The sequence below is a fragment of the Canis lupus genome, chromosome 7, assembly GCF_011100685.1.
Source record: "Canis lupus familiaris isolate Mischka breed German Shepherd chromosome 7, alternate assembly UU_Cfam_GSD_1.0, whole genome shotgun sequence".
In the NCBI taxonomy this organism is placed as follows: domain Eukaryota; kingdom Metazoa; phylum Chordata; class Mammalia; order Carnivora; family Canidae; genus Canis; species Canis lupus.
This window is the reverse complement of record NC_049228.1, coordinates 5,923,870-5,943,056: the sequence shown is the minus strand read 5'-3', so window position 1 is coordinate 5,943,056 and position 19,187 is coordinate 5,923,870. Positions and strand designations below refer to the sequence as shown.

The 19,187-nt window shown below is 50.7% G+C and overlaps 1 protein-coding gene across 1 annotated transcript; it reads left to right on the top strand.

Annotated features, from left to right (window-relative positions):
• Positions 1 to 6,103: 6,103 nt before the first annotated feature.
• C7H1orf116 (chromosome 7 C1orf116 homolog) lies at positions 6,104 to 18,170 on the top strand. Its single transcript, XM_038541997.1, has 5 exons — positions 6,104 to 6,295; positions 11,165 to 11,347; positions 13,754 to 13,931; positions 15,500 to 16,335; positions 16,403 to 18,170. Exons 2-5 carry the CDS (start codon positions 11,243 to 11,245, stop codon positions 16,916 to 16,918), a joined length of 1,635 nt encoding a protein of 544 aa, XP_038397925.1. The 5' UTR covers positions 6,104 to 6,295; positions 11,165 to 11,242; the 3' UTR covers positions 16,919 to 18,170.
• The last annotated feature ends 1,017 nt before the right edge of the window (positions 18,171 to 19,187 follow it).

Sequence of the window (19,187 nt, the reverse complement as noted above, 5' to 3'; positions counted from 1 at the left end):
GTATAGCATACTTTCTTGATTAAAATTCTTCACAGTGTAGGGATAGAGGGAACATACCTCAATATCATAAAAGCCAGATATGAAAAGCCCACAGCAAATATCATTCTCAACAGGGCGAAACAGAGCTTTTCCCCTAAGATCAGGAACACAACATGGATGTCCACTCTCACCACTGTTAAACATAGTACAAGAATTCCTAGCCTCAGCAATCAGCAACAAGAAGAAACAGAAGGCATCTGAATCAGCAAAGAAGTCAAACTCTCACTCTTTGCAGATGCCATGATACTCTACGTGGAAAACCCAAAAGTCTCCACCCCAAAATTGAGCTGGAACTCATACAGGAATTCAATAAAGTGGCAGGATATAAAATCAATGCACAGAAATCAGTTGGATTTCCATACACTAACAATGAGACAGAAGAAAGAGAAATTAAAGAGTCAATCCCATTTGCACCCAAAACCATAGATACAGAGGAATAAACGTAGCCAAAGAAACAAAGGATCTGTACTCTGAAAACTATAGAACACTCATGAAAGAAATTGAAGAAGACACAAAGAAATGGAAAAAATGTCACATGCTCATGGAGTGGAAAAAAAAATACTGTTAAAATGTCTCTGCTATGGCACACCTGGGTGGCTCAGTGATTAAGTGTCTGCCTTTGGCTCAGGTCATGATCACTGGGTCCTAGGATTGAGTCCCACATTGGGCTCCCCACAGGGAGCCTGCTTCTCCCTCTGCCCTGCTTCTCCCTCAGCCTATGTCTCTGCCTCTCTCTGTGTGTCTCTCATGAATAAATAAATAAAATATTTTTTTAAAATAAAAGTCTCTGCTACTTAGAACAACCTATACATTCAGTGCCAGCCTTATCAAAATACCACCAATATTTTGCACAGAGCTGGAACAAAGAATCCTAAAATGTGTATGATATCAGAAAATACTCCAAATAGCCAAAGGAATGTAGAAAAAGAAAACTAAAGCTGGTGGCATCATAATTCCAGACTTCAAGCTATATTACAAAGCTGTGATCAGCAAGACAATATGGCACTGGCACCGAAACAGACACATAGATCAATGGAATAGGATAGAGAACTCAGAAATGGACCCTCAACTCTATGGTCAACTAATTTTTGACAAAGCAGGAAAGAATATCCAATGGAAAAAGGACAGTCTCTTCAACAAATGGTGTTGAGAAAACTGGACAGCAACATGCAGAGGAATGAAACTGGACCATTTTCTTATACCATACACAAAAATAGACTCAAAGTGAATGAAAGACCTAAATGTGAGACAGGAATCCATCAAAATCCTAGAGGAAAAAAAAAATCCTAGAGGAGAACACAGGCAGCAACCTCTGTAACCTTGGCCACAGCAACTTCTTGCAAGACACATTTCCAAAGGCAAGGCAAACAAAGGCAAAAATGAACTATTGGGGCTTCATCAAGATAAAAAGCTTTTGCAAAGGAAAGAGTCAACAAAACCAAAAGCCAACTGACAGAATGGGAGAAGATATCTGCAAATATCTTATCAGATACAGGGCTAGTATCCAAGAGCTATAAAGAACTTCTCAAACGCAACACCCAAAGCATGAATAATATAATCAAAAAATGGGCAGGAGACATGAACAGACATGTCTCCAAAGAAAACACACAAGTGGCCAACAGACACATGAAAAAATGCTCCACATCCCTTGGCATCAGGAAAATCAAAACCATAATGAAAAACCACCTCATACTGGTCAGAATGGCTAAAAGTGACAGGAAATGACAGATGTTGGCGAGGATGCAGGGAAAGGGGAGATTCAGAGCTCATCATCAGTTCTGGCATTAATATAGAACTACTATAATATAAGAGTTATTACTCAGAAATATCTGATGTTCTTCAGGAATTCAAATTTTATAGGGAAAAAGAGGACAGTTACATCCTAGTGGGTTAAATTCAGAGATGTATACGGTGTGTCAGAAGATCATAGTGAAGCAGCACCTAACATCATGTTCCAAAAAGAAGATGGTACTTGAGTTGAAACTTGAAGGAAGGATAAGATAGCCAGGCGGGCATCATAGGAATGGGTCCAAGCAGAGGGTACAGCTTGTGCAAAGGTGAGAAGCATGAAAGCATGGCAGTTTCAGAAATACTAGATGTGACTGTAATAAACAATACGGATGAATATGTGAGAGGAGAAGCATGTAGGGCCTGCTCACGAAGGTCTTTCTATGTTACACAGGCACTTTGAATTTAATCCTGAATGCTATGAAAATGCGTTAAAATATTGAGAGTGATGGACAAGATTATCTACAAATCCATCTATAAAACGGAAGATGTGAAACAGGACCTTCCTGTAGTCTCTTCACATCTTCAGTGATGCATGACCCTGTAACTAGTGCAGTCCTGAAGCAGAATAGAGAGGAGGAAGAGCTGGAACGATCTCACAGGAGATAGGAGAGGATTGCTATGGAGCACAGAGTCTGGGTGAGAATACGGTGATGCAATAAGCTGGCATGGGGAAAAGGGAGAGAGGACATGTTTGGGGTGGGGTGGGGGGGGACAACATGAGCTCAATTTTGAACATGTTAAGATTTGGCATTACTTACAAAACTCTCTGATCCTAATAGATGATCTCAGACCTCAAACTTTCATTAGCACTGGAAGGCAAAGAACTGCTGAATCCTCCAAATTTCCATAGTAGGTGGGCCAAAGAGACACTAATCTCAAAAAAGAAAGAAAAAAAATCTACTCCCAAGAAAGACTTAATGATTAATTTCAGAATTTCTTCATCCAAACCCACTTAATTACACCCTGTACTTCTCCTCTAATTATTGTAGGCTTAACACTCATACCATTTTGGTGAGAACATGGTGATCTATTTGATGTCTTAATATGGCCTGTCAATTCTATGGCGCATAGCCAGGCTATAGTCACCCTCATCTGAACCCTTCCCTCGCTGTTTTCTCTTGCTACTACTTGATAATAAGTAGTATTATTTCCCCTAATATGTTGGAAAAACAGACATAGCACACGCTCAATACTACAAACATAGAGGGCACCCTGTATTTTCTTTTTTTTTTATTTTTTATTTTTATTATTTTTATTTTTTTTCACCCTGTATTTTCTTAAGGGTGGTGATAATGCATGTTCCTAAGTCACTTCATTTTTCCTTCGGAGAGGAAAAGGAAAAGAAAGACATTGACAGGATGTGACTATAATGTGAATGAATAAGTATCATGAATGCTTAGAAGGGAGGTCTACAGCTATTGTGCAGAGTTCAACTTAATAAGGGACCCAAAGAGGAAAGATTAACCAATGATTGTGGTACATTTTGGTTTTGAACTTTGTGTGTGTGTGTGTGCGCCCGCCCGTGTGTAGGAGAAATGACTTGGGCATAGTCAACAGGAGACTCCACTGAGGAAGGAAACCACACACGAGCCTGTCGGTTGAGCAAATAACTGTACCACAACAGCATACAGGATGAAGAGGGGAGGACATAGATGAGTCAGGTGAACTGGACTGTAATTAGTTTTCAGAGTCAGGTCAACAAACAAGAATTCATATGCAAAAAGCAGTGACATTTTCCTCCTCAAATGATGACCTACATCAACTGTAGAACTACTTAGTCTTTCAAGTATTTCTGATTTTGGAAGGCCTCCCTTTCCCCTAGTCCAGGCCTCCTTTCCAATGTTCTTGGAACCTTTAGACACTTGACATTCTTCCAAGCAAAAATAAAACAAAAAGCAAAGTAAAAAAGATTCCAGGTAAAACAGGTAAAGATATGGAGAATGAAGAACCCCAAACTCAAGATGGTGGCTCATTTCAGCAGGGGCATATGTGTGTTTTGAGTAGGTAGGAGAGAAGGGAGAGGCAAAGCTTGTAAGTAACTTCAACTGTGATGTTCTATTTCTTGAGCTGGATGTTGGTGCCGTGGTGTTTGTTATGCCAGGGTATCTGAAATACTTCATAACTTTCAATAAGAGATGTCTGAAAGGAAAGAGAGGAACAAAACAACCATTTTGTTTATGTCCCTTCTACTTGTGAAAAGACAAGAGTCCTTTCTTATTACACTAATTTTATTTTTTTAAAGACTTTACTCATTTATTTGAGAGAGAGAGAGAGAGAGAGAGAGAGATAGCAGGAGAGAGCACAAGCAGGGGGGAGGGGAGAGCATAGACCCGGAGGGCACAAGCTGAGCAGGGAGCCTGACACAGGGCTCCATCCCAGGACCTCTGAGATCATGACCTGAGCAGAAGGCAGACGCTTAACCAACGGAGCCACCCAGGCGCCCCTCTAAACTATATGCTATTATAAACTGAGAAACTGTGTTTGTTCGGAAACAAGGCTGTGCCCACTACCATCTTTGAAGTTAATGCTCATAAGTCAAATTCAATTTTCTAGCAAATGTTCAAATCGCACACCTACAAAGCTGGATCAGCTTCAGTGACTCCATCCATGGGTGTAACTAGTAAGCACTGAACACCTGCTGATACGGAGGTGCCTTTCCTGTTTCGTTACTACTATGACATCATACATGTTTGAGTGACACACCACAAAGAGAGGTCATCAGCCTTAAATGCTCAGTGCATTGGTTACCCATATGCTGCTGATAGGATATGTGGTTGTCCCAGGCATCTTCCTTCCTGCTTCCTCCTCACTGGTCCTGCCCCATTTCTTCTCTTTCTTGACCCCAGGGTCACTGCACTTCTCATTTCCTACCCACTGTGATCACAGGAAGAGGAGAGATGAAAGCCATGTGTCATCTTGTTAATAGAGATATGAAGAGCTACAAGACAGAAATGAGATGGGAAAGGATTAATCTAACTGTTAGAATTAGACCTACCAACTCTCTGTTTCACATTGTGTGCTTGGGAATTTCTCCAAAATGGAGGGAGACTGGTATCCTACCGGTCACGGCAAGCCTGATGTCATACTGCCTGAATTGAAACCATGCTCCGCTACCTCCTAGCTACATGATCTTGTCCAAGTTACTTCATGTCCTTGTAAAATTTGGATATTAATAGTACTTGCCCTTTGAATTTGAAATAAAACGTAAATGATGCATCAAAATGCTTAACACCGCATAATACTCAATACATAGCAAGGGCTCAATAAATGTTGGCGATTATTAACGTACTTTGATTTTCATTTTACTTCCTGACCTTTTGGTATCAGGGATAACCTATATTCAGGAAAAACCGGCTTCCAGGCAGAAGTCCTGATAAAAGTAGCCTCCATACCTGGAGGGAGGTTTTTTCCTTCCCTGCTGAAAGCAGTGATTTCTTCCACCTACACCTTTCTCCCTAATTCTCTTCAGGTTGTTTTAACAACAGATGCAAAGAGTCTGCCTATGGAAGGAGACAGGTTGCTACACTGGTTGGAAGCTTATTTTGTTTTTATGTCTTCGTATTCATCGCTACCTTCCTGGAGCAGCTAAAAGAGACCGGAGACCCAGATGACAGCAGGCATGTTCCCTCCTTCAAGACTGTCCCAGTCACTTTTTCATCAGGACAGGGACCTCTTGGGGGAGAAAATGGTTCCACACCCCCCACAAATAAATGAGGCTAAGAAGGTCATTGCCGAGCATTGGCCAAGGGTGGCTCAGCTCCAGCAGGCTCAGACCCCTTCTCCAACTGTCCTGAGCGCAGGTGCTGGTAGTAAGAGATGCTAGGACCAGGCTTGAGGGCGAAAGTGCTTCTGAACAGCTAGAAAAGCTGTTGACAAAACTGGTCACAGCGGATTTTAACTTGGAGAATTCAGGGCAATACTTATCTCTGAGGAAAGGAAGGCAATTCCAGATAGAAAACCAAGTTTCAAGCAGACACGAAGGAAAGCATACTGTGTTTCTTTATATTAAAATTTTAAAATAATATCTTTTACCTATTCCCTTCCTGCCAACTCTCCTCTTCCAGTCTGAGCCCAAAAGTATCTCTTCTCCTTCCAGCCTTCCTATTTCTTTCTTTCTTTCTTTTTTTCCTTTAAGGGCTCTTTATTCACTCTAAAAAGGGGGGAGCGGCGGCAAGAGATGATTGGCTACGTGAGAGCAGCCCGGCCCTGCCCATTTCCCTTCCCACACCCTCCGTGCCAGAAACAGCTGGAATGAGAAGTAGGGAGGGAAGGCTGGGATTGGCTGTGAGTCAGTGGCAGGGTAGGGTGGGGCAGCGCAGATGAAGCATTTACCTGTCCAGGTAAATCTGGAGGAGGTCAAAAGAAGAAAACAGTGGAAGGGAGGGGAAGCAGTCTCTGTCTCCGTATCTGCCCATTGAAATAAAAGGACATTTCTTTCCTCTCTTCAGCCCCTCATCCAGTGAAGGTGAGTTAATCACTAACCAACTACTGCTTATTCTGCAGCAAGAAGGGGGTGCTTCGTGGGAAGTCAGCCACAGGGCTGTGGGGAGCCCTGTACACCTCAACCCCAGCCAGGGGGCTTTCCTCTCTGCTCCTCAACTCTCTGAGTCCAGTCTGGGATCAGAGTAGCCTGGTAGCTTCTTGAGATTGGAATGTTTTTGTGGAGACCAGGGCTGGGATGCATTTTTTTCCCCCATCTGCCTCTTTCGGTTGGATCAGCGTTATTTTGCAGACAACCAGAAAAATAAAATTGGCTTGTTTTGGAAATTTCCTTCTCTGAGCAATTGAAGTTGTGATTTTGGAAAGGAAGAGTTGGGGGTACAGGGATTCAAAATGGGAGATCAGGGGAGGAGAGGGCCTTAGTTTCTCCATTGCATTTCTCACAGGAAATTGTCTCATGGTTTATCAACTCAATGTGTGTCTTTATTTAAATAAAGTGTGCAGTGTTGTGTGTGTGTTCAATAATGGTACCGTGATAATGGAGCTGTGTGTGGACAAGCGTGTAAAGGATGAGCTGTGCTAGGTTGTTTGTAAGGGCATGTGAAGCTGGGAAGACTCCCAACTCAGACTACCAGTTCATCTTTGGAAAACCCATGGATAATCCAGTTGCAAAGTTGAGTTTATTTGGATTCGACCCAGTTAAGGTTCCAACTACTAGTCACAGAGACTGGCAAGCAGCCGCTCGCTACGCTGTGGCGGGACCTCACCCACCTTCATCTTTCCCAGTAATACCTGAGTGGTTGGAGTTCTCGGCGGGCTCGGGGCAAAGCCGTGTGGCCGTCCCTGGAGAGCAGGAGCAGACCACTGTGGTGGCCTTGCTTTGTTTTCCTCCAGGTGTCCCAGCGGACAGTATGCGTGGCAGGTTTCCCTGCACGGGGAAGCTAGATGTCCAAGTCAGTTCAGAGTAGCTGGTCAGTTCTCCATTAGCCACCTTGGGCTGGGGGTGGCGTCCAGGGGGTCACATTCTGGCCCCTCACTTCACCTCTTGTCCTCCTGCTGCAGGAAGGAGCAAAGTGGGGACAGCGCGGTGCCCGGCTCCAAGGGCCTGGCACCCGCAAGCCCTGAGCAAATGTGTTGGGTTGCCAGTCCTGGCCAACTCTTGGTTTCAGCTAAGCCCACACCACAGAACCGGCCCGGCAGACTCACGGACAGAGTCCGCCGTAGATGGCGAGCTCGTGGTGATGAGAGAACTGTGTATGGAACAAAGCTCTTCAGTGCAGAAGACGTTTCCACCTGCCCTTGCCTCCAACCCACCTGTGAAATAGGAGATGATAACGTTGACTAAACACACTCAGAAACCTGACCCTGTGCTCGTGGAGAAGCATATAGTCACCATGCAACTGTTAGTCCCCCTGCCATCTTCCTTGGGATGCTCCCCAGCCTGAGGCCTGGACAGTCAGGTGAGGAGAGACACTTGGTCTGAGGGAAATAGGAAATCTCCTCGACTGGTGGGGAAAGGGGCTGAGCTGTTGGAGATACGGGGGTGGGTTCACGGGGGGACGGCGACAAGGGGGCCTTGGGCCGGGTTGGAAGGTACACAGAAGCCAAACAGGAATGGGGCTGGAGGCCTGCGCAGCCCCCGCCCCCCACCCCCATGCCAGAACTCCACATGCTCTTTATTTACTCTCCTCCAAGACTTGGCTGGTTTCGGTGGAGTAGTTAATATTTAACGTGCTTTTGCACGGGTGGCCCAGACCATAGGCTGCGTGTATTCTACAACCCACTTCCTCCTCCCCTCCAACCCCTCCAAGAGGTCAAGGGTGAAAAGATAGCAAACTCTCACCTTGAGTGTTTTGCTTGTTTCTCTGGCTTCTTATCAGGTAGGAATACCTCAGGTCTCAATGGCTGCCCTGAAATAGCCCCCAAGTTTCAAGGTTGTAAAGTTGGTGGAAGGAAATGTAACATCCAGGTCAGGCTGGAGCGGGGAGGGAGGGTGCAAGGGTGCAAGGGTGGGATGAAGAGAAGAGACTCTTGGGGTTCTGACTCTTTGGATCAGAAACTGTGGCATGGAGACAAGTAAGTGCCCCAGGGCTCATTCGGCCTTGGTTTCAGGTTCAGGTTCACTTCTGCGTTGATTATGTAGTGTCTGGTGGGTGACAGGGTCTTCAGTGGCATTTGGTGTCATTTGTTTACTCTGCAAATACCTTTTGTGGGGGCAAAAAGCTGACCTGGAAGCATTACGTGGAATCAGGTAATTTAGAGGGTTTAAGGCGTGAAGTAGAAGGGTGACCTTAGAGCTCTTAGTGTTTAGTCAAGGGGACCAATGATCTTTCCTTAGGTTCATGACCCTCTTGCATCTCCGGAGGGGCCGGGATCCACAGGCAGCCCTGTCTATGCTGTTATATGTCATCCCATTTCCCTTTGGGAAGGAGAAGGGGAAAGAGCCCCTGATTTCTCATCTGTCAAAGAAGAAAGTATCCCATCTTGCCTGTTATCAGGCTATTCTGAAGATCTCATTAGCATATCTGAAGGCATTTTGGGGGCTTCACCTTGCTGTGTGTTTTTGAAGCAGTGCTATTCACGCTGCGTCTCTCTCCTGGCTACTTTAGGCTGTCCTTAGTTCCAAAATGTGCATGTGATAGGTGGCCCTGGGAGGAAGGAGAGGCTAGCAAGCCACCAGACAGTCTGAAGCATCCTTGGAAGATCAAGGGTAGTAATTGTCTTTGAAAAGAAAGAGGCAACATCTGGTCACCCATTCACAGAGAATATTATATTAGCCCCAATGATTAATACGGTATTGATAATTATTGCCATTAGTTATCTATAATTTTACAGATAAAAAAGTAGACCCTTGGATTTACACTGACTGCTTGGAAACAGTGCCTTTGCCTCACAAGTGTTGCTTGCCCCATGCCTCTCAGGGGCTCAGAAATGTTAGTTTAATTGAAGCGTGGCCCCAATGCCACTGAGCCACCTGTTCTCAGGGCAGTAAAATACTTAAGAGTTTATAGTAATAGAGTAGAAGCCAAAAAAAAAAAAAAATAGAGATCTTCCAACAGCTTAACTCAATAGTTACTAGAACAGATGACAGGGCTATTTGTCTAGCATTTTTCGAGTGCCTTCTGCGTGCCTAGGCTTGTGAGAAATGGGTCTCTGGTTGTAATGGCCTCAGCCCTGCAGAATGTCAAGGATGAGTTAGTACCTTCTGAATCTAGATGGTCATGAATGGGGTGGATAGCTAAGGTGACTGAACCCCATCCACATGACTTCTCATGTTCCTGTTTCTTTGGGGTTCTGGAGATTGGGAAAGTAGCCTTAGGAAGAAACCTTATGAGCCGTCTTGCCTGAAGTTGATTTCTCGCTGGGCTTCTTTGGCATCTCTGTCCCCTCTGGTCCTGTCTCTATGGACCCTTATGAACTCCATGTGTCTGGCTCACTGGGATTTTTTTCCTCTTTTTCCCCCCATTGTCCTGCTCCTCCCTACCTGCCCCACTTGCAGGCCTCCCTGAAAGCAGGAGAGGAGCCCCATGAGGCCTGTGCTTATCAGCTCTACAGGGTTGGCAGGCTGACTCACCCAGCCCAAACCTGACTTGGCCCTGGAAGCAGTTATTGGCAGAGGCCAAAAGGACAACCTCCCTGGGATCCAAACCCCAGGTCCCAAGATCTCCAGTAGAACACATTTTTCCTAGGACATTTTACCTAGTATCGGGTAGTCAAAAGGTAGTCAAAAATCCAGCATGGTGTCACAGGAAAGAGTAGGATTCAGAATCAGACAAACTGGATTCTGATCCTAGCTCTCCCCAAACTCTCAACTGGACCTTGCAACCGTCTTTTGAACGTAACTGTTCCGGGATTTAATTTTAACGTGGGAGAGTCACCTCTGGCCTTTCCAGAGCTTGAGATCTTCAGAAGGAAGATGGCACTGCCTTCCTTTGTTATCACTATTGATACAGCGAAGTTGAAACCGTTTTCCCCTACGAGTTGGAGTCCGGGAGGAAGTTACACAGCACATTTCTCTTGTTCATTTGGCGAGGGTTAGGGAACCTCACTGGAAATAAGCTCAGCGTCATAGGGGGCGGTGCACAGGAGGGAGACTGCTGTTTGTGGCAGCCTCTGGGGTCCTGTGCCTGCCCCCCAGCTCAGGGAGCCGATTGGTGGCAGTTGTGGTGGGGGTGGGAGGGGGACGGTGTGGCTCTGACGGCAGCCAGCAGTTACCACACGACGTGTTTTGTGTGCACTATTTCAGTCAATGCTCATGACGACCCTATGCAGCTGCTATTATTGACGGCCCTGAGTTCCTTCTCTCCCATTTAACCCCAACCCTCCTTTTCTAAACTCTCGTTGCCTTACCTCGATTTACGTGGATCCTAGATAGATCTTGCCTTTTTCTTATTACGAGAACAGTAGCAGCTCTTCTCTTATTCATCAAGTGAGTGTTTACTACCAACTAAGCTGTGCTAACTGTTCTCCTTCAATCCTACGTTAACCTGTTTTAATGAGAAAAAACGGGAGTCCAGGCGTAATTTGCCTCAGGTCACATAACTGTAGATGGCAGAAGTGGGATTTGAATCCAGATCTGACTACCTCCGGGACCCAAGCTCCTAGCCCCTCTCTCCTGATGGCTTGCAGTTGAGGACATGTAGGGGAGGCCCCCGGTTCCGAGAACGACAGCCACTAGGGAAGTGATGGAATCTCCTTCCTTCCTGCCTAAACTTCGCCCCCCACCCCCGCCCCGCATGTGGGTGAGCCCGCTTCTGTGCCCTTCCCCGGGCCAGGCCTAGGGTGCTGGAGCTCCCGGCCCCTTGCCGCCAGCCCCCTGCTTGCTTGGTGTCCCTGCCGCCTTGCCGGAGAGCCTCAGCCCGGCTCACACAGGCTTTGATTCTTCTCTTTTCAGGCCGGCTTGGGACCTTGTCCACTGCCTTCGCTTCCCCCCTGGGAGCCCCTTTCACCGCCCCTGCACTTGCTTCGGGCGATGCCCCAGAGCCAGCTGTGGCCAGCGGGGCCTGGCTCGGAACCCGGGACCCGCGTCGGCAGCTGCGACAGCATCATGAGCGCCACGGCCACCGGCTCAGGATCAGTACGTACCCTCTGTCCGCAGCCTGGCCTGCTCGCTGCTCCTGCCCTGCCCTGCCCTGCCCTGCCCTCCCGGCCTCACTGCTCCTCCGCTTTCATCTTCCTCATCAGAGAGTGAATCACACCCCTTGGTATTTCTGCCTCTGAGTCACCCTGGTTTTCTAGAGAAGAGGGTGGGATGGCCCCCGAGAGCAGTAGGACTGATGAGACTTGCTCCCAGTTTTCATTCACTGGGGACAACACTGAGGTGGGGGTGAGGGCCAGCGATCTGGGGGCCTGGTGGCACCGGATGGATCATGGATCGCAGATCCCTGGAGCCCTGTAGTCCTGAAGTCTCCTGCAGCAGGCCACATTCCTTTCGCAGAGATCAAAGGAAACTCTGTCAAAGGGACAGAGTAATTAGGAGCCTGGGTTCTGGAGCCAAGCAGGTCTGAATTTCTCTACCTACAAGCCCGATGGCCTTGGGCAAATTACTTAATTTCTGTAAGCTTCCGTCTCCTCAATTTTAAGGTGGGGATAATGCAAACACTGAATTCATGGGGTTCTGGGGGGAATGAATGACAAACACTTAGCACATGCCTCTGTAGAGAAAAGAAATAGCCTGTGTCTACGAGCAGAGATTCAGAATCTTCCAAAGTCACCGTGTGTAACTGTTTGTGAGTGGCGTGAAGTCAATTGTAATTTTTCTGGGAACGAATTTAAGTCTCAGTTGCTGTGAGGCTGGTGTGAAAGAGTAGGTCTGCCCTATATCTGGATGTAAGTGTTGCTTTGTTCTTGGTGTTGGTCACATACATAATAAGCCTTGACAATTTATACTTTATTGCTTTATATCTTATGGAGGTGCTTGGAAATTTAAGAATTATAAGAATCTCTACCAAATGCCAACGATATGTAAAAATCGAGCAGAGAAAGCAGGCCAGCCACACACACACACACACACACATACACAATCCAAAGTGCACGCAACCTGGGTATAATTTCTTTTTGACCTGAGACGGTGGGACCACAGACGCAATTTTCTGTTTCTATTAGGCTGAGAACAATATGAGCAGTTACATACTACTGGACACAGAATGTGACGGGGATTAAAGGTTTCCCAAGTACATCATCCAGAAAGGAGAAAGTCAGGGTTGGCTTATCCTTGGCTACTTGAGGAAGAAAAGGGCAGTAAAGAAGATTTTGTTCAGGGAACCCTTGGAATCGACTTCAGGGTTCCCAAGGGTATGTCTGAGGCTTCCTTAAACATGGAATTTTCACTCTTGTCAACAGACAGGTGGCTCCTTAAGGAGCCAGGGGAGCTGGTAGGGTTATTCCAACAACCATCTCCTAGGATATATTTAGGGCCATCTCAAAATCTTCCCAGGCCATCTGAGTGGGTCTGGAGAATATGTAACTCTGAAGTATCTCAAATATTAGGAAGAGGGTGGAGATACATGCCAAGAAGGGACTCAGGCCAAATCTCTTACATTTCCATTTGCCTTTTTGGTTTTCCCTTCAACTTTCAACTTTAGAGAGGGACTCTTCTGTGGATCTTGCTGGCCTCATAGGACACAAGCAGTAACCATTGGAAGTGGCCATAACACTCTTTCCCAAACATCCCTCTGTGTTTTTTCATCATGACAATTATCTACTTTAAAATCTACTTGATATTTCACACCATGTTGCCCTCTCCTCCTCCCACACCCGTCCAGTTTCTCTCCCCTCCCCTCCTCAAGTTAATATTTGCTTAAGAAATGCACACTTATTTGAATGTTAGCCAGCACCGAATGCCATCAAGAGAGCAAATACACAAAGGAAAAAATCCTGCATGGAATGCATTGCAAAGTCAAGTGTACATTATTTAGTAAATTTATCTGTGGCTACTCATACCACAGTTCCCATTGCCCTGCCGGCCGGTGGTTGGCCACAGTTTCTTGTTTGTCCCTCATACCGTCCTTGACATACCAGTCGCGTATGCAAAAGTACTTTGAAAGTTAAAAACAATACCGTTCAAGTTTAAGGTCAAATCATTCTGTTGTCCGTGTAATTTAGAGCTAAATCGGAGACACACAACGTGAAATGCTTGGCAATTCCTCACACAGAGGAATTGGAATTAGAACCTGGGACCGCTTCTGATCTGTTCCCCCAAGCCTTCCACCCAGGACTGAGCCAAGAAAGGTCAACTGCCACCTGGCTGCCCCACGATGGGTGCCCGTGGGCCCTCGGCCCCGCATCCCTGCGCCCGTCCGGGCCTGCGGTTTCAGGAGGCAACTCCCGCACAGTTTGCACAGTCTGCGGAGAAGCCTCCTGGAAAGGTTTCCAGCTCTTCAGCATTCCTTCAGGACGCAGGGTGGTTCTCGGGCCCCACCAGTTTCAGGGGAGCTCCCTCTCACAGTCCCTCATCCTCTCGGTCCTCCACGCCTCATTCCAGAGCGACAGCAGCTACGACTTCCTGTCCGCTGAAGAGAAAGAGTGTCTGCTCTTCCTGGAGGAGACCATCGGCTCACTGGACGCTGAGGCTGACAGCGGGCTGTCCACGGACGAGTCTGAGCAAGACGCAGCTCCCCGAGCCCCCCGAGCGCCGCCCGCAGCCCAGCCTGCCCCCCAGGGTAAGAGAGGCCCGGCTGGGGGAGCGCCTCTAGCAAACCCGGAGGCCCGGGCAGCCTCTGCTCTCAGGGCCGTGGGCTGAGAGGGAGCAAGGGCCTCCTCTCCCGCTCCCTCCCGGCTGGGATGAGGCCTTGTCCTGGGGAGGAGGACGAGGGACTGCTCACAGGCCAGCTTCTCTGGCTTCCTGTGAATGGTCAGAGGCCTGGGAGGGTTTGACCAGCTCCCACTCTCTCCCAGAGACATTCTGAAGAGACTTGACCACAGAGGTGGGGGAGGGAGGCAGGGAGGGGTGGGTGTTGCTCTGGGGACACTGAGTGATTCTGGAGAGCTAATCTGGATGATCCAGAAGAAGGAGGTTGCAAGAGATAGGAGGGAAGGGCTCCCTTAGCCTCAGTGGGTGGTACCTCGCGGCTCTTGTGAGGGAGTGTGCAGAGCCCGTGGTACTGAGGCTCAGGAGAAGGGGACAGGATGGTACACACGTGTGGCTGTGACTGTGGGATCATATGTCCCAGAGTGAGGCGGGCACTTGACTCCTGAGGACAGCCCGCTGGTACAGCGACTACGACCATTTATTCATTCATTTAGCAAACATTGATTGACAATGTGTGTGTCTTTTTTTTTTTTTTAAGATTTATTTATTTATTCATGAGAGACACAGACTGAGAGAGAGAGAGACAGGGACACAGGCAGAAGGAGACAGTCCAGGCGTCCCGACAGTGTGTTAGGCCCTCCGTGGACATAGGCCAGTAAGTGGGGACGAGGACGCCACTGCTTCCTGAGACTGATTCCCTGGCCCAGGGGGCCCGAGGCACCTGCCTCGCTTGCTGGAAAAAAAGAGCCCAAGTCACTCTCCAGTGTGGGGACAGCTGTGGCCATCACAGAGCCATTCAGGTGCTCATAGAAAGTGAAGGTGGGGGGACACCCGGGTGGCTCAGTGGTTGAGCATCTGCCTTTGGCTCAGGCTGTCATCCTGGGATCCGGGATCGAGTCCCGTATCGGGCTCCCTGCACGGAGCCTTGCTTCTCCCTGTGCCTGTGTCTCTGCCTCTCTCTCTCTCTGTGCATGTCTCTCATGAAAAATAAATAAATAAAATCTTAAAAAAAAAAAAAAGAAAAGAAAGTGAAGGCGGAGGAAGGCAAGTCTGGTCACAGCAAGAGCATGTCAGCTGTTGGTGCTATTCGCGTTCAGTTTCCCCAGGACTCAGTGACCTGGGGCGCCCCAGGATAGCTAGCGGGCTGTGCTGAGTCCCCGCCCCCCCCACCCCCGCCCCGTGTTTCTGTAGAGGGCTGGGAGGAGCCCGAGGCCAGGACGGAGTTCTGTGCAGCTGCTCCTTCCCCAACCGCCCCAACCGCCATGAAAAATTAATCCTTGGTTGTAGGGAGTCGGCTAGTGTCCATCTGCCCGTGTAAGTGATATCCAGGCAACAGGGGGCCCCTTAGAGAGCAGAGGCTCCGCAAAGCGCACACCCCGCGGCTAAGGCGAGGTGGGAGCTCAGGAAGGATGTGTCTGCCCTGGGCAGGGGGTTCTCACTGCACCCACTCTTCTGTGCTTGTTCTCCCGACCCTCGCAGGACACCCAGCGGAGAGGAGCGCGCCCCGCGGCCCAGAGCCCAGGAGAGGGCCCCCGGCCGGGCCGCCCCGCCTGCCTGAGCCCCAGGGCCTGGGCCCCAGGTCTGGCTCCTATAGCCTCCCCAGAAATATCCGCATCGGCAGTGGCCAGGACCTCGGGAGGAGCAGCCGGCCCACCAGCGGCCCCGGGGAGCCTGAGCACCGGCCGGCGGGCCCAGGCGCTGAGACTCAGGCAGGCGGGGCCTCCCGTGACGGCCACCCGGGGCCACGGGCCCTCAGCCCCCCGGCGACAAAGGCCATGTGGCAGGAGCCCCAGGAGGGCGGCCCCGCGCCTCCCCCCACCCTGGGGTCCCAGGCTGCGAGAGCCCATGATGCTGCCAGCCCCGCGGGCGCGGACCCCGGTGCCCGGCTGGCCCCACTCCTGGCCCCCAAGCCCCGGAAGCTGCCCCCCAATATTGTCCTGAAGAGCAGTCGGAGCGGGCTCCATGGTGAGCCCCAGAACTGGCTGTCCCGCCACCCCGACGGCGGCCCCGGAGACTCCGGCCCCGCCGCCACCTCGCTGCAGGAGCAGAGGAGGGCGCGCCGGGAGGCGCTGGAGAAGCTGGGGTTACCCCAGGACCAGGACCAGCCCGGACCCCACTTCAGTGGCCGCGCCGGCTGCCCCGGCCCCCGGCCCAGGCCCGGCCCCCAGGCCGCTGCACCTGCTGGTGCGGCTCCGGGCCCTGCCCCCACGCGGGCCCCGACCCTGACCTCAGCCCCGACCCTGGCCTGGACTTCGGCCCCTACCTCGGCCCCGACCCCGGGTCCGACCTTGGCCCCGACCCCAGCCCCGACCCCGGCCCCGACCTCGGCTCTGACCTCAGGCCCCAACCCCGGCCCCGACCCCGACCCCGGCCCAGGCCCAGGCCTCCCCGCCGCTGCCGGCCACCAAATCCGGGCCCATCCCCATCCCTAAGGCCCCGGCGGCCGGCGGCCCCCTGACCCAGCGGAGGCCCGACCCGGCGCTGACGCTCCAGGAGAGCAGCATCCCCGGCCTGAGACAGATGAGCTTCAAGTCCAACACCCTGGAGCGCTCGGGCGTGGGCCTGGGCAGCTGCCTCCCGGCGGAGAAGGACCCCAGCCCCCAAACCAGCTCGTCCCTGGGCAGAGACTCCTTCTTGGGCAAGGTGTCTCCCAACGTCCTGCGAAACACACGGCCCCGCCCGGCGTCCTTGGGCACCGGGAAGGACTTCGCAGGGGTCCGGGTGGCCGAGCTGGCCGAGCTGCAGCAGCCCAGCGCCTCCAAGCGCCTGTCCTTCCAAGGGCAGGGCCGCGACAGGCTGCCTCGCCCCCCCTGCGTCAGTGTCAAGATCTCCCCCAAAGGCGTCCCTGACGAGCACAGAAGGGAAGCCCTGAAGAAGCTGGGCCTGTTGAAGGAGTAGTCGCCGGCCACACGAGGAAGAGGAGGCTCGGGCCTCCCCGGCCTCCAGCTCAGAGCTCGGGCGAGCAGGCTTCTCTCCTGGGGGCTCCCCTCGCTGAGGCGAAGGGGGGAGACGGGACTCCGAGCATACGCAGACGTTCATACTCAGCGCGGCCGTGTCGTCGAGTGCCTGCCCGAATCATCCCGAAGATGATTTCCACGAGACAGCCTGCGTGTGCATGCGTGTGTATGCGTGTGCGTGTGCGCGTGTGTGTATTCCGGGCTGCGTGTATCACTGAAGCTATTTATAGGACACGGCGAGTCGTCGCTCACAGTTGTGCTCGTCTTGGAGACTTGCTCACGCGGGATGGAGTTCAGCCCAGCCAGAGCTGAGAAGACATGGGCGGCTAAGCCCGAGGAATAAAAAGCCCGACGACACGATGGGTGTGTCAGGGTCATGTGAAATGCGGGTCTCCCCGAACGCCCGCACGGCAGGAGGTCGGCTCATACCTTGGGGGATCCCTCTCTCCGCTCTGGTCTTCTGGCGGGGGTGCCAGCAGGGGTGGGTCTCTCATCTGCTGCCCCACTGCCTTCTCCCCACCAGGCCCAAGGGTGGGACACATCCCTGTGATGAAAACTGTCAGCTGATTGGAAGCAGGCAAGGTCCGGTTGGCCTGCGAAGGCAGGAGAGGTGACCACCCAGCACCCGTCCAGTGGGGAGGATCCTTGTCCGTGGGCCTGACAGATCTCGAAGAGTGAACTGTGCCGCGGTCCCTGACTCTCCTGCTCCCTATCTCAGCCTGCACGTGACGTGAGGGATCCCAGGCCCCCGCACGCTGAGATGGGAGTCTAAGCCCTGAGGCTCTATAAATACTGAAGAACTCGGGGCGCCTCTGCCTAGGCCGCGGGGAAAGGGAACCCGTGGCTTCTGCATGTAGACGTGCCCATTTCTATGGGAAGGCAACACGGTACATTCTCTGCTAGTTATTCCCCGAATATCAGAGCTGGGTGGGGGGAGTCCTAGAGACGAGACAACCCTGTCCCATACTGCTAGGGAGGGGAAGGGACTCCCCTGTGGTCACTCTGCCATTCAGGAGCAGAACAGGGACTCTGGCTTCTCAGGCCACGCCGCACGATGCCTCCTCCTGCGGTGCCTCTGTGCATCCACACGCACCCTCAGGCTCAGCAGTCACCGTCAATGGCTCGACTCTCAGGCCCTTCACGATCCTCGAGTGTCTCCTGGAACGTCAGAGATTAAATGTCGTTCAAGACCATGTCGAGTGTTGTTTTTTTCCTACCACGTCTTTGGAAAGCAGCGATATAATAACTCACCAGGAACTCCAATTCCCCGACCACATTGTGCAACTTGACAAAATGCCAAAGGAGGGTAACACGAGTAGGTGGTACAGGCTTGTGGGCACAAGTTCGGAAATCAGACACAGCTAGACATGACCCCTGCTTCCCCTAAGGAAAGAAATATCCTTCTTGGCTGTGGTTGGAGCCCAGAAGCCCCAGATGTGAGGGGCGGACAAAAGGGGACTGTGGTTGGAAAGGGGCCCTTAGGTCTGCTGAGCAATTCTGGGCTGTGTCCTTCGGGACCCAGCACTGTCAAAGCATAGTGATTCTGAAAATGATGAAAAAATTAAGGTACAGACAACAAATGGCCCCACCCAGTCATGGTATGTGGGGTGTGGGTGTGACAGTTTCTGTACGCAGTCTCAAACACACACACCCAAAATCCTGGTGCCTTCCTGGCCCTGGGTAAGGGCCTGGTCTGTCAGAGCTGATAGGGACTCCCACAACTGGCCAAGCCATTCCTTATTACAGACTCCCCCAAAGAGAGAAGGCGCCCTCCTGGAGGACTGGTTTGACACATGCTGTGTTTGTTTGAACTGCTTCATGTGTGCATTTCAAGAGAACCTAGGATTGATCACTTTATTTTCTTCAATTGCCCTGATTAACAGGGAAACTCGGTGCTCCCTAGACTGTCAGGGTTGGGAGCATCAGTACAAGGCTAATCAGCACAATTAGCCTCTTTTTTTTTTTTTTTTCGCAATTAGCCTCTTAAACCCTCACTCCCAGGTAAAGGTAATATCTCCCCAAGAAAACAGAGTTACATACAGTTTGCCTTCCCGCTCTGAATCCTCATCTGGTGACATGCCCATTACCCTGGCGACTCCCTTCTGGCTTCCCCATGTCCTCGTCCTTCAGAGGGCACGTCTTGCTCTTCAGAAGGTCTTTGGGATTCAAGAATAGGATAATAAACCTGAACCCAGCTGTCCTCATTTTGA